Source organism: Acomys russatus, chromosome 17 (assembly GCF_903995435.1).
Source record: "Acomys russatus chromosome 17, mAcoRus1.1, whole genome shotgun sequence".
Taxonomy (NCBI): domain Eukaryota; kingdom Metazoa; phylum Chordata; class Mammalia; order Rodentia; family Muridae; genus Acomys; species Acomys russatus.
Window position 1 is genome coordinate 2,507,219 of NC_067153.1, and position 13,680 is coordinate 2,520,898.

Consider the following 13,680-nt stretch of genomic DNA (forward strand, 5'->3'; position numbering starts at 1 on the left):
TCAACCATGTTCATAGCAGCCTTATTCATAATAGCCAGAACATGGAAACAGCCTAAGTGTCCATCAGTAGAAGAATGGATAAAGAAACTGTGGTACATATACACTATGGAATACTACTCAGCTATTAAAAACAAAGAATTCCCGAAATTTGTGGATAAATGGATTGAGCTAGAAATGATCATAATGAGTGAGTTAACCCAGAAGCAGAAAGACTCAAATGGTATATACTCACTTATATCTGCATACTAGCCCAAGGGGCATGTCCCAGGAAAGCCTTCACTTACCAGGAAACTGGGACAGAGGAGAAGACATCCTATTGGGACTCTAGATGAGAGAAGCATGGGAGAATAGCAAAGTAGAAGGATCCACACATTATTTTTTGATAAAACATACCAGACACATTTATTGCTACTTATTTTTAGACTCTGGGTACCATACTGATAGTGGTTTTTTTTTTCTTTTTTCTTTTTCCAGACAGGGTTTATCTGTGTAGCCTTGGTTGTCCTAGACTTGCTTTGTAGACTAAGCTGGCCTTGAACTCACAGAGATCCGCCTGCCTCTGCCTCCGGAATGCTGGGATTAAAGGTGTGCACCACAACACCTGGCCCCTGATAATGTTTTATTGCACTGTCACACAGGTATATGTTTAGTGGAGCTTTAAAAAAAATTAAAACATCTCAGTCATGGGTTCAACCTAGTTGCTGTTCAAGTGTTGTAGGTAACAAAAACTTTGTTTTTTTAATTAAGTTTTCATAACACATTGCATGGTTACTAAGGCTTTTGAGGAAGTGTCTGTGAATTAGCAATTGCTTGCTGCCTTTCTATGTGTGAAATCTAATACATCATTTTCACTATTAAAATCAACTTTGGCATTCTTATAAATCCCGTTTTCTATAGCAGTCACCAATTCTTTCAAGAAACAGTATTTTATTTTAAATTAAAAAGTTTTAGACATGAATGGGTACTGAATAAGGAATACTATTTTCAAGTCACAGAGTCTTCTTCAAAAGTTACCCGAAGATAAGCTGATCAAAAGAAGAGGCAGCACATCCAGTGCTATTTCCTTCCATCCAGTTTATATCCTCGAAGGTGGGCGGCTTATTTTCTGCTCTTAGACCAACACGTGACTACAACGAAGCGTTTCTACATCTATCTCACCGGAACATAAGCCGCACTGGCCCCTAAAATGGAATTTATTCCTTACCAGTTATTTATTTTCACTTTTGGCCCAGGGTTCTTGTTTATTTTGATATTCTGGGGCGCTCCATATCAGAGGGTATAGGTCGGTCCTCCATTCCCCGCACCTGCACACGCTAGCTATAGGGACTATCTCTCGACTGCTTTGAGATCGAGCTTATGCACACGCTTGGTCTAAGCTAGTTCTTCCAAGTTGTATACCCCCGTTCTTCTCAATTTCATTCCCATGCCCACCTTCCCAGCCTCGCAAATAAACTTCAGCTGTAAATTTAAAATTTCCGTCCCTATTTAACTCCTCCCACCTGTCTTTTACCTCCTTCCTACGGAACCCCAGTTCCTCCACTATCCATGGGAAACAACCGCTTCACTATTTTCTGGGCCTGAAGAACGAAGGCCGCTTCTTCCACCTCCAAGGCACAGCGCTCTGCAGTCCTCATCACCTTTCCGGCTTTCGGCCACCACTGTCTCCCGGCCACCCCGGGGCGTGTCCCGGCCACCGCCTCTCCCCGTAGCGCCACTTCCGGATCCCGGTGCCTTCGCTTTACCGGTCCGCCCCTTTATCCCGAGCGCTTCGTGGAGGCGATTCTTAACCGTGAGCGGTGGTGGCGGGGTTACCGGCCTGGCCAAGCCCGAGTCGTCCCAGGCTGACGCTCGGAGTCGCTGTTCCCGCCCGCCGAGGAAGCCCGGGTGGACGGCGAAGCGTGCACACCCGGAAGTGGCGCGGAACGCGTGTGGCGCAGCCGCGGCGGCCGCCAGGTGCCCGGAGGTGGAGCGCCAGCCGCCGCTCTGTGGCGTGTCTCTCTCCCGTGCGGCTGCGGCGGCGGCGGCTGGACGCCAGCTCGAGTTCTATGGCCGGAGATCCGGCTGCGTTCCGGGAGTCAGCCGCCTCGGGCTGGGCAGCGGAAGGGCGGGAGTGACGGGGGCCGCGCTCTCTCGCCACGCCAGGGGACCGGCCGCCTCCAGTCGCCCCCGTCTCTGCCCACACCCCTGGCCAGGTGAGGTGCGCGCTTAGTGGGGAAGTCGAGGCTGGACCGGGAGCGCGTTCTGGGAGAAGCCTGTGGCCGCTTGTGGGCCTTAGCAGCCCTTCCTGAGCAGTGCTTTTCCATTTGCTGCCTTGCCGATTCAATTTCTTAACGTTTCCATCTTTACCCCTTTTCAGGACCCGATTTTGACCCCTGCCTTTGAAGATGCTGGAGTCGTATGTAACTCCAATTTTAATGAGCTATGTGAATCGCTATATCAAGAACTTAAAGCCTTCTGATCTCCAGCTGTCGCTATGGGGTGGGGACGTGGTTCTCAGCAAACTCGAGTTAAAGTTAGATGTTCTGGAACAGGTACGTTGTGCAGCTGTCATTGGAAGCGTCTTCCTTTGGTTTGTTAGAATAACCTGTTTACTATGTTAGTGTGTTTTGGCTACTGTATAGCTAGACACTTCATATTATTTAAAAAAAAAAAAAGGCTTTCTGCCTCTTAAGGGTTTATTTTTTTTTCAACTGATAGGAAAACAGTTCTGATCTTGTTAGCAGACAGTTTCAGCCTGTTTACACAATTCACGATACGCGCGCTCTTACAATGTCGTAGGAAGCAGGAAACCATTGCATTCTTATACTTTTGGGTCAGTAGAAGAGTCTGAAAGACAGCAAGGTCACACACATGTTGAGGAAAGCTCTGTTCTTTTTTTTTTTTACCAGGAAAAATGGCATTACTCATGGGATCCTCAGAGATTGAGTAGACATAGATTGAGAATGATGGGAAAATTGGAAACATCTTTATTAATCACTATTTAGGGTTGTTTTTTCATTGAAATGATCCTGATGCAAATAACTGTGACGTCAAAATTCACATACTCATTAATTCACTTACCACGTTTATCAGTAACATATGCCAAGTCCTTCTGTTGTGCCTGAGGAAATACATCTGTGGAAGCTCGAGAGCGGCTGTGGGAGATAAGGGAGGACCTGATGTCACGGTGATGATTCTTGTGACTGGATGCTCCAGACAAAGCTCTAAGAAGCTCCTTCCCTTCCCTGTGCTCCCTCGGTTTTAATTGGACGCCTTTAATGTTTTTGTTTCCAGCCTTTACAAATCCTAAGGGTGAGCTCTAAGTGTGGCCATACCTATAAATTTGCCCTCAGGATGAAGACAGGGGATGATGTTTCTAGCAGCCTGCATGGTGCTCCTAAGTAACCACTGCACCTCACTCCCACACCTCACTGCTAATCTCACGTCTGCGCTTTTGTTTTACTCATATGGAGGAAGGGCTGAACTTAGGGACTGTGTGTAGGTCAGGGGCTCTGCTGCTGAGCTACTCGTCCTAGCAGTTAGTTTTCTGTCAAGGAAGAGCTGTTTGCTTGTCTTTTTAACCTATTCTGTTGTCTCTGTCATTATTGTCTTCTTTATTCTTTCTTCTTCACTTTGATTAGCAAGTGGTCATCAACAATATGGTGAGTCACAGGAGTTTGTTCTCTGTATTGCTGTTGTGTTCTGTTGTCTAAGGTGCACAGTTTATTTGTTCTGTCAATAGAACTTCTGGTTATTTATATTTTTGGCTGTTAGAAAGGTGGCTATGAACATTCTTGTATGTGCATTTTTATATACATAAGTATTGGTTTCCCATAAGCATATACCTAGGAGGTAGGCACATGCTTGGTTTTAATATGTATTGCCAATAGTTTAATAGTGTATATTAATTTACAGTCTCCCTGTGATGCTTTTAATTATTTCACCGTTTTATTCCTACTTGCTATGTTTGCTGCTTTGAATTTCTGGCCTCTTGGTGGGTGTATAATGGCATGCCATTGTATTCTATTGCAATGTCTCTAATGCTTATTGGCTGGTCATTTGGATAGCTTTTGTAAATTCTGTTTTTGTTTTGAGACAGTAGGGGAAGGAATGTAAATCTTTGCCTTTTCTAATTGTGTGTAGGGGTTTATTTTATGTTGCTTTTGAGCCCAGGAGCTCACATACACTGAGCCTCTGTCCTGCAAGTAAGCTGGGCCCTAGCCCCTGCTCTGTGTCTGGGACATGAGTTCCTTGTCAGGTGTGTTTTAATGTATCATCTTCCAGCTTCTTGCTTATCTTTTAGACTTTCTTAAACATGTCTTGATGAATAAAAGTTTATAAATTTATTGTCCATTGTATCAGTGTTTTCCTTTATGCTTAGGGCTGTTCCTATCTTGATTAAGAAGCCTTTGTTTTCTTAAATTGTCTAACATTTTTGGTAGGTTCCTTCAGACTGATTGTCTGTGTACACTGTCATACCATTATATGCTAGTTTCATGTCCTTTAAGCCAGTTTTTTAAAGTGAGTTTATAATGGTTAGATACCATCTATCCTTATAGCTTTTATTTTTATTATTGCACTGGCTAGACACTCTTAACAAATGTGGAGCAGATGTGATGGGAATAGACTTTTTTCTTTTTTCTTTTTTTTCAGACGACACCTTGTAGGGGTTGGTTCTCTTCTTTACTATGTGGACTCTGGGAACTGAACTGAGGTTGCCAGGCTTGGTTAGGCAAGTGCCCTTACCCGCTGAGCCATCTTGCCTACCTTCCAGTATTAATTTTATTTTAATATTTTTAAGCTAATTTTTTTTTGAATTTACTTTAGGTGTATGAGTGTTTTCTCTGCGTGCTTATCTGTGTACCACATGTGTGCCTCTTGCCCTTGGAGGTCAAAGAAGGTTTCAGATCACTGGGAGTTAAAGATGAGGGTGAGCTGCCACATGGGTCCTGGGAATTAAAACTAGGTCTCCTGAAGGAACAACAAATGTTCTTAACCACTGAGCCATTTTTCCAGCTCCTGCTATTTTTGAAGTGTCTTTTTTTCTTTTCAGTTTTGCTAGATTTTGCTTTATGTATTTTGTTTCTCTCTTGTTGCATATTTTATATGTTCTTCATGAATTGATCTTTTTAATCTCTATTAGGTGTCGTGTTTGACTTTTTTTGGTTTATTTGGTGTGGCTGTGTGTGTGTGTGTGTGTGTGTGTGTGTATGTATGTACTTATGTGTGTGAGTGTGGTATCTGTGAGCATGGCATATGTGCATGAAGTGTGTGTATGTTTGTGTCTCCGCATGTGTGTCTGTAGGCCAGAGGAGGACATATGTGTCCTAGTGTACTGCTCTATCAGTTTCCATTTTACACCCCAGGCAGACTCTTTATAGAACCTGGAGCTAGGCTGATGGCCCACAAATCCCAGCAATCCTCCTGTCTCTCCTCACCCCCTAGTGCTAGAGTTATAGGCACGGCGCTGCCCCAACCCTGCTCTCTCTTTCTCTCTAACATGAGCTAAGGGATCTGAACTCAGGTGCTCAGATTTTCTTAGTAAGAGCTGTTATTCACTGAGCCATCACTCAGCCCATCCCTGTTGAATTTTCTTTTTTGGGTAGGATTTCATGTAGAGCAGGCCTAGGCTGGTCTCCAACTCTTTTGATCTTTAGTAACATATTTTATTCTCCTTCTCCTATTATGTCTATCTTGTATAATTACTATATCTTTCTGTAGGTACAATATATTTGCATTATATATGTGATGGCTCATTTTGTCCACTTGACACACATGGAAGGAGGGAGGCTCACTCAGGAATTGCCTTCATCAGATTGGCCTGTGGGCATGCCTTGTGGGCATCTTATTAACTGCTAACCAGTGTAGGAGGGCCCAGGCTGCAGTGGGCAGTGCCATCCCTGGGCAGATGGGTCTGGCTGTATAAGAAACGTAGCTGAGCAAATGGTTAGAACTGCTCAGTAAATAGCATTTCTTCATGGTCTCTGCTTTAGTTCCTGCCTCCAGGAACTCTTGCCTTGGCTTCTTTTTTTTTTTTTTAAAGATTTATTTATTTATTATTATGTATACAGTGCTGTTTGCATATACTCCTGCAAGCCAGTAGAGGGTGCCACATCACATTACAGATAGTTATGAGCCACCATGTGGTTGCTGGGAATTGAACTCAGGACCTTTGGAAGAGCAGGCGGAGCTCTTAACCACTGAGCCATCTCTCCAGCCCATTGCCTTGGCTTCTTTAATGATGGATTATAACCTACATGCTAATAACCCTTTGCTCCCCAAGTTGGTTTTGATCAGTGTTTTATCACAGCAATGGAAAACAAACTAGAACAATATATATTTTGCTTTTTATTTTCATTTCATTTATATTTTCATGTCAGAAGTGTTTATTGTGTAGAGAGTATATGTTCACATCCTGTTTTATTTTTAAATCATCTGACAGTCTTTGCCTTTTGGTTGGAGTATTTAATTCATTCATATTTAGTGCTTATATATGTTTGGATTTTCATCTGTCATTTTCAAATTACTTTCTGTCTTATATCATTTTTGTTCTTCTGGTGTGCCTTTGGCGTTTACTTTGTATTAAGTAGTCAGGTCTTGCTGCTAATGTCTCTGTGCATATGCAAGCCTGTAGCATGTACCCAGAAGGCAGGCTTTTCCTTATAGGCAGAGTTGGGAACTGAACTCTGGAGAATTTAGATAACTTTTACAGTGTGACTTCTACAGCACATTTTAAGAATTGTTTATAAGCTGGGCGGTGGTGGCGCTGCCTTTAATCCTAGCGCTTGGGAGGCAGAGACAGGTGGATCTCTGGGAGTTCGAGGCCAGCCTGATCTACAAAGTGAGTTCAGGATAGTCAAGGCCACACAGAGAAACCCTGTCTCAAGAAAGAAAAAAACAAACAAAAATCATTTATTATTATATATATTTTAACAAGTTGATTGTATTTTTGAATAGCAGTAATGCATCCAATTATTTTTTGAAAAATTTATTTTCCTTTAAGAAATGAGCTTATATATGAGAATAAAAACACTTAAGTATTTACTGACTTCTTTTTAATATTTTGTGTTTTAAGGAACTGAAATTACCATTCACATTTCTAAGTGGCCACATTCATGAACTGAGGATCCATGTACCATGGACAAAACTGGGCTCGGAACCTGTGGTCATCACCATCAACACAATGGAGTGCATCTTGAAACTTAAGGATGGGATACAGGTAAGAGACTGCCGGGTGGGCCTAGTTGTTAATAGTATTACTTTCCACAGCCATTTAATTGGACACATCTTAGTTTTGGGGTATGTCAGCTGTCATGTAGCTTTCTGTTTTTAAATTTGGATAAAGCATCTAAAGGGCATTTTTATATACGTTTTGATTAGTCAGTCAGTCATAGCTCTACTAGGGATCGTGTAGATTTTTTATTACCTGTATCCAAAATAAAGGAGAAGCCAGATCAGCTCCAGTTTTGAATAGTTTTTGCTAGTTGATCTAATTATATCAAACTTTGTAAAAACTAAAAGAGCTTTGAATTTTTTACAGAGGACTTATATGAATTTTTATTTATATAACATTTCTAGATCAGAAAATTGATCAGGCAGGTTTTTGGGACGATGAAGATACATCTATCTTTATACCAAATTTCATTGTTGTTTTTGAAGTTTTGGTTTCAGAATCATATTTTGTATGAGTTAGATGTTTTAAAGGCTACACTTATTTGTGTGTGTGCCACATGCACACATGGAGGTCAGAGGACAGCTTGTGCGGATGGTTCTCTTTTTCTCATGGGCTTGAACTGAGGTGACTAGACCTGGTGGCAGACACCCTTACCCATCGAGCTCTCTGCTGGCCCAGAGTTCGGGTGTTTGTTGTGTCTGTTGGAGATTTTTGCAGAGTTATAGTATTTGCTTTAAGCAGCACCAGCCCAACATCTATGAATTTAGGGAGGAAATAGGTCAGGCTTTTGTGAAAAAAAAAGAAGTTCTCCCACTTACTTTGCAGAAAAGCAGTGCATGTGCCTTCAGTTTTGCTAGTGCTTTCTTAGCACACTGTGGTTCTCTGACACAAGCCTGCTTTGTAGATGTGACTGGCCTTGACTTAAGTCCTTGCTTCAGTCTCCGTTGTGCTGGGACTGTCCTTGGGTACAGTTGCTCCACCATGGCCATGATGGCAAAGTGGAGGCATGGCAACCAGTGGCAGTTATGGTGGTGGAACAGCAAGCAGAGAGATGGCGTCTTCAGATGCAAACATGGAGCGGGGGGGGGGGGGGGGGAGGAGCTAGGATGGCAGAGGGGAGGAGGAAGGAGAGAGGGAAGGAAAGAAGGGAAGGAAGGGGAGAGGGGAGGGCAGAGGGGAAGAGATAGGAGGGGAGGGAGAGGGAGAGTGCAGAGGGAGAGGAGAGGGAGCGGTAGAGGACTCAAAAAGTGGTGTGGAATCTCTGAGCTCTCCCAGTCTACCTCTAAGGACACTTGATGCCTCACCTCCTCAGCCTCTCCAAACAGTGCCATGACCCGGGAACCACGTGTTCAGGCATCTGAGCCTATAGAGGACATTTTTATTAAACCACTGTAGTAGGCATTGTGCACTGAAGTTTTTTAAGGGAAAGTTGTCATCTGGTTGGTGATTAATTTTAGTATTAGATATTGTTTAGTTGTCGTGGTTTGAATAAGAATGCCTCTCATGGACCCATATATTTGAATGCTTAGTCACCAGGGATTGGTACTATTTGTGAAAGATGAGGGATGTGGCCTTGTTGGAGGAAGTGTGTCACTGGGGGTGGGCTTTGAGGTTTCAAAAGCCCACACCAGGCCCAGTGTCATTCTCTTTTTTCCTGGGGATCAGTATGTAGCTCCTAGCAACTGTTCCAGCTCCATGCCTGCTGCTGCCTGTGCCCACCATGATGATAACCATGTGAAACCATAATCAAGCCACAATTAAATGCTTGCTTTTGTAAGAGTTGGCTTGGCCATGGTGCCTTTTCACAGCAATAGAACAGTAACTAAGGCATTAGTTTTAGGATCATCAGAGCAATCTTCAGTTTAGCTGCTGAAATAATTAGAGTAATGAAAAACAAAAGTAAAAACCAAAGCAGATAACCTTTGGGTGGTGAAAATGTAAATGGAGCATACAGATATTTTGAAAAATCTAAGAATTTGGGAATGGTGTCTAGGAGTAGTGGAGAGGAGACTCTAATTTATTTATGTGGAATGTAACACTTTATTATAAAGTGATTTAAAAAGTACATACATACATAGACCAGCAACAATAATAGTTTTAGATACAACCTGTCTTGTCTCTTTCATGCCATAAGCCTGAGCCCCCTGTTGCATGAGTGTCAGGCTTGGCTTGCTTGCCCCCACAGCTACTCACTCTTTACTTCTTTACTTGCTGAGGGAGTTTTCATTGTTGTTGGCTGTATTAGAAGTCTGTGAAGTTCTGTTGTATTTACCTTTTTTGATCTGGAAAGGGTATATATTTATTGTTATTCTTTTATAGCTTTTTAACGAAGAAGTACTTGGCTAGAATCAAGGAAGCCTGTAGTTTCATGAGGTTCTCTAAGAGTGTTATGAATGAGGGCCAGTGTGACCTTAATTACGATGTGTGAGCACTATAATTTATGTGCCTACGTGGTCTCAGTGGTGGTGGGCGTTTGCTGGTGGTTGCAGATTTTTCTCTTTGCTGTTGATTCTATGCCATTCCAAAAAGATAACAAGGCCATAGGTGGCAACTTCTGTTTGCTCCACAAATTTAATATACAATAATCCCTTGATATAAATCTGATGATTAGATGCTTATTAATTTCTTTCTTTTTTTTTTTAATGTGCTCATTTGGGGGCTGGAGAGAGGGCTCCAAAGGACATGGGTTCAATTCCCAGCACTCATATGGCAGCTCTGTAATTCCAGTTCCAGGGGATATGACACCCTCACACACACACATGCAAACAAGCAGAACACCAATATACATGAAAGTAAAATAATTAATTAATTAAAAATGTACTCATTTAAAAATAGCTATAGTATTTGTGTGCGCACATGTGCGCGTGTGAGCGGCACATGCATGGAGGTCAGAGGACAACTTGTGGAAGTTGGTTCTCGGCTACTGTGTGGTTCTGAGAGCTGAATTTGGCAAGTGCCTTTACTCTCTGAGCCATCTTGCCGTTCTGAACTTACAAATATTGTCATGACTTTCTTTTTAGTTTTTAGGAATTGTACTGAGCCTTTATGTCTCAACAGAATTTTGTTTCAGTTGAGGTTTTTTTTTTTTAATTTTAAAAATTATTTTGTGTATGAGCTTTTGGCGTACATACGTGCTTAGTGCTCATAGAGGCCAGACAGGGCATCAAATCGGGTCCTGTGGAACTGGAATTATAGGAGGTTGTCAGCCACCATGTGGGTACTGAAATTGAGCCTGGGTCCTCAGGAAGAGCAAGCAGTGTTTGTAAACACTGAGCCATCGCTCTAGCCCCCAGAGCTGGGCTTTACTCATCTGGCCATTTCTGTCTGTTAATTGGAGTGTTTCAGATTGTTTATATTTCATGTGCTTTTTAATATGGTTAGGTTTAAACTAATGTTTTGAATGTTCCGTTTGATTTGTTATTCTTGTTTTCTTTTGGCCTGAGTTATACAGTCATATTCTCCTTTAGGTGTTAGATGCCAGTATCTAGCAGCTAGTGTTACAGCACTTAGCTTTGGTGTTGGGGACAGTAGCTAGTGTTAAAGCCCCTGAGCTTTGGTTGTCAAGACTGTGGACCGTTTCCAGTGATCACAGCTTACGGTCTTGTCTCTTCAGGACTGTTACCTTCAGTAGCTTGTTGTCAGCCTCTGCAGCAGTGGCTTGTGTTCTCCAACCATCTCCTTTACTGTTGTTGCTGCTGCTGCTGTAACTCTAGGCTGAAAACAGGCATGTCTTTCCTTGTTGTTACTAGATCATCCTCTTTGCTTGTGGTATGGGCAGAAAAAAAGTTCAGTGGGGCTGAAAGATGACTAAGCAGTTAAGAGCATGTATTGATTTTGTGGAGGGCGCGAATTCAGTTTCTAGCACCCATGTACAGTGATTTACAATCACGCATGACTCTAGGGGCTCCAGTGCCCTCTTCTGCAGAAGGCACCTGCATGCACGTACACAGGTGAGGGTGGGGGAGAAGAGATGGGGGAGAGTGTAGGTAGGGAGGGAGAGATAAAAATTATAAAAATAAACTATTTAGGAGAAGCCTTATTTGGGTCTCATGCTACAACTTTGGGGGTGAAGGGTAGATGGTCAAGGATGGGAGAGATACAGGTGTGTTGGGTGGAAATAGATGCAACTTTTTTGAGAAAACTGACTATTCCAATAAGACTGAGAAGTAGTCTGCTGATAAGACAGAAATAATTTGCTTTGATAGCTTAAAAAAAAAAAGGTGTGCCATGCTTGTCCTCAGATTGCACTTCTACTAGTCAGTGTGGCTTTCCCATGTGCACAGTTGCCAGTTCCCTCACAAGCCACACATATTCACCATTGACAAGCTTTGCTTATGAATCAAATCCTCACGTGACATCTCTGTCACAAACTGACTTGTGAGAATAACTGGGGTGAGCAGGGTCAGAATCACTTCGGCATCGTGTGTGGTGTCTTCTAAAGCCTGTGCGCTGACTGAAGCAAATCCTGCAAATCCTGCAGCCACCGATTTCAGCAGTCCAGGAAGCTGCAGAGGATTTTCCTCAGAATGCTTGTGGAATGTTCAGAACAGCTGGTTGTCAGAAAAGGGACTGTTTCATTGGTAGATCCTTGTACAAGGCTGGGTCCAAGGGAAGAGTCTGACAGTTGTCAATCAGGTGGCTCCTCCAACAGCTTAGCGCAGTGGTTCTCAACGTTGCTAACCCTTTAATACCGTCCCTCATGGTGTGGTGACCTCCAAACACAAAATTTTCATTACTACTTTCTCACTGTAATTTTGCTAGTATTATAAGTTGTAATGTACATTCCTGTGTTTTCCGATGGTATTACGAGAACCCTGTGAGTCACTTGACCCCCCAAAGGGGTCATGACACACAGGTTGACAACCACTTCGTTAGACTAAAGAAAAAAAAAAAACCCTAAAAGGTTCTTACAGTGCAGGTCTTCCAGTCACGGAGTTGACGTTTCCAGTTACTTAATCCCTAGCTAAATATCCTTGGGAATAGTGAGTCTCTCAAATCCCTCTTAGTTTTTCTGTACCGTCATTTTGAATGCTCTGCTCTTCACTTACTTCCGGGGCCCTTGAGAGCCCAAGCAGAGCCATGCTCCATCATCATGCTCACTCCCTGCTTGGGCCTTGCTCAGAGTGCCCTTTGTCCTTTGTTGCTAGCGTTTTCATCTTCAGGGTTTCCATTTGTTTACTCAGCTATTTTATGAGAAGAACAAATCTTTTTCTTTGTATTGGAAATCTAAAGTTCCACATACTGAGACTTTCTCAGATGAGCTTTGAATCTTTGTCTGATCTCCAGTCCTATATAGACATATTTTGTGGTGTGGTGTGCTTTCTGGAAATTCTCTTTAACTTTTATTATTTTACTTACAGATTACATTCTTTAGGACCCCTCCCCCCCAGATACTATGGAAGAAGAAATATTTTCATATCCAGTTCATGATCAAGCATCTGGTTTTCAAGCCTGAAATTAGTGGGCTTCATCAGCATCATTTTCAAAGTTAGGATAAATATTGAAGTCAGATCATATTCCACTGTCTTTTGGATTCTGAGAATGCAGTAGAGTTGTAGGTTGAATTAGGGCATTAAAAACAGATGGTTCCTTTGGCATTAGGGAATGCCATGAGTGTAATGGGAAAGGGAATTGGGTGAGTTTCACAGTTTATACAGTTTGTTTCAGAAATGGGTGCTGATATTTAATAATGCCTTTTGTGTGTGCATGTGTTGTGTATGCATGTGTATATGTACATAGGTGCACTATCCTGTGCCTGCACTTTCGAGGTCAGAGACTGTAGTTGTGTCTCGTCCTGGAGTACCCTCCACTTCACGTTATGGGAGCTGGTCTTTCACTGAACTGGAGCTTGTCAACTTTGGCTCTTCTGGTCAGCCAGTGAGCTCTGGAGACCTGCCTGTCTTTGCTCTCCAGCACTGGGGCTATAGATGGGTACCACTACCCAGCTTTTTATGTGGGTGCTGGGGACCTGAACTCAGGTCATCTACTTGTACAACAAGCACTTGTGCTGGCTTTGATCAACTCAGCTATAGTCCCCTGGGAAGGGGGCACTTCAATCGAGGACTGACTCCAGCAGATGGGCCTGTGGGATGTCTCTGGGAGGCAGTTCCTGATTAATGGTTGATGTGGGCAGGCCCATGCCACTGTAGGTACCCTCCCTAAGCAAGGTGGGCCTGGCTATGTAAAAATGTAGCTGAGCAAGCTGGGAGAATAAAACTAGTGAGCAGTGGTCATCTGTGGTCTCTGCTTATATAACCTGTAAGCCAAATAAACTTTTTCCTTCCCCAAATTCTTCTTGGTCAGTATTTTGTCACAGCTGCAGAAAGCAAACTAGAATAGCAGTTTATCCTCTTAGCAATTAACCCCAGTTTCTATGCAAGAAATTCTTATTGGTGCTTTTCCCATTGTGCAGTTTTCTAAAATTTTTCAACTGTTATTTATTGGTACCTGTATTTTTGAATGTTTTTTCCCTCCCCAAATAAATTTCATATTGCTACTTTTTACCTTGTAGGCTTCATTTCTTTTCC

General features: G+C 42.6%; 1 protein-coding gene across 2 annotated transcripts in view; it reads left to right on the top strand.

Moving 5' to 3' along the window:
• Positions 1–1,752: 1,752 nt before the first annotated feature.
• Vps13b (vacuolar protein sorting 13 homolog B) overlaps positions 1,753–13,680 on the top strand; it is a 551,580-nt gene continuing 539,652 nt past the window's right edge. The window contains exons 1-3 of one of the 2 annotated variants that reach the window (XM_051159473.1): positions 1,753–2,192; positions 2,357–2,531; positions 7,055–7,198. In XM_051159473.1, the coding sequence (XP_051015430.1) occupies positions 2,385–2,531; positions 7,055–7,198 (291 nt within the window). In that variant the 5' untranslated portion in view covers positions 1,753–2,192; positions 2,357–2,384. The remainder of the gene's footprint in view (positions 2,193–2,356; positions 2,532–7,054; positions 7,199–13,680) is intronic. The other variant, XM_051159472.1, reaches the window with a different exon arrangement.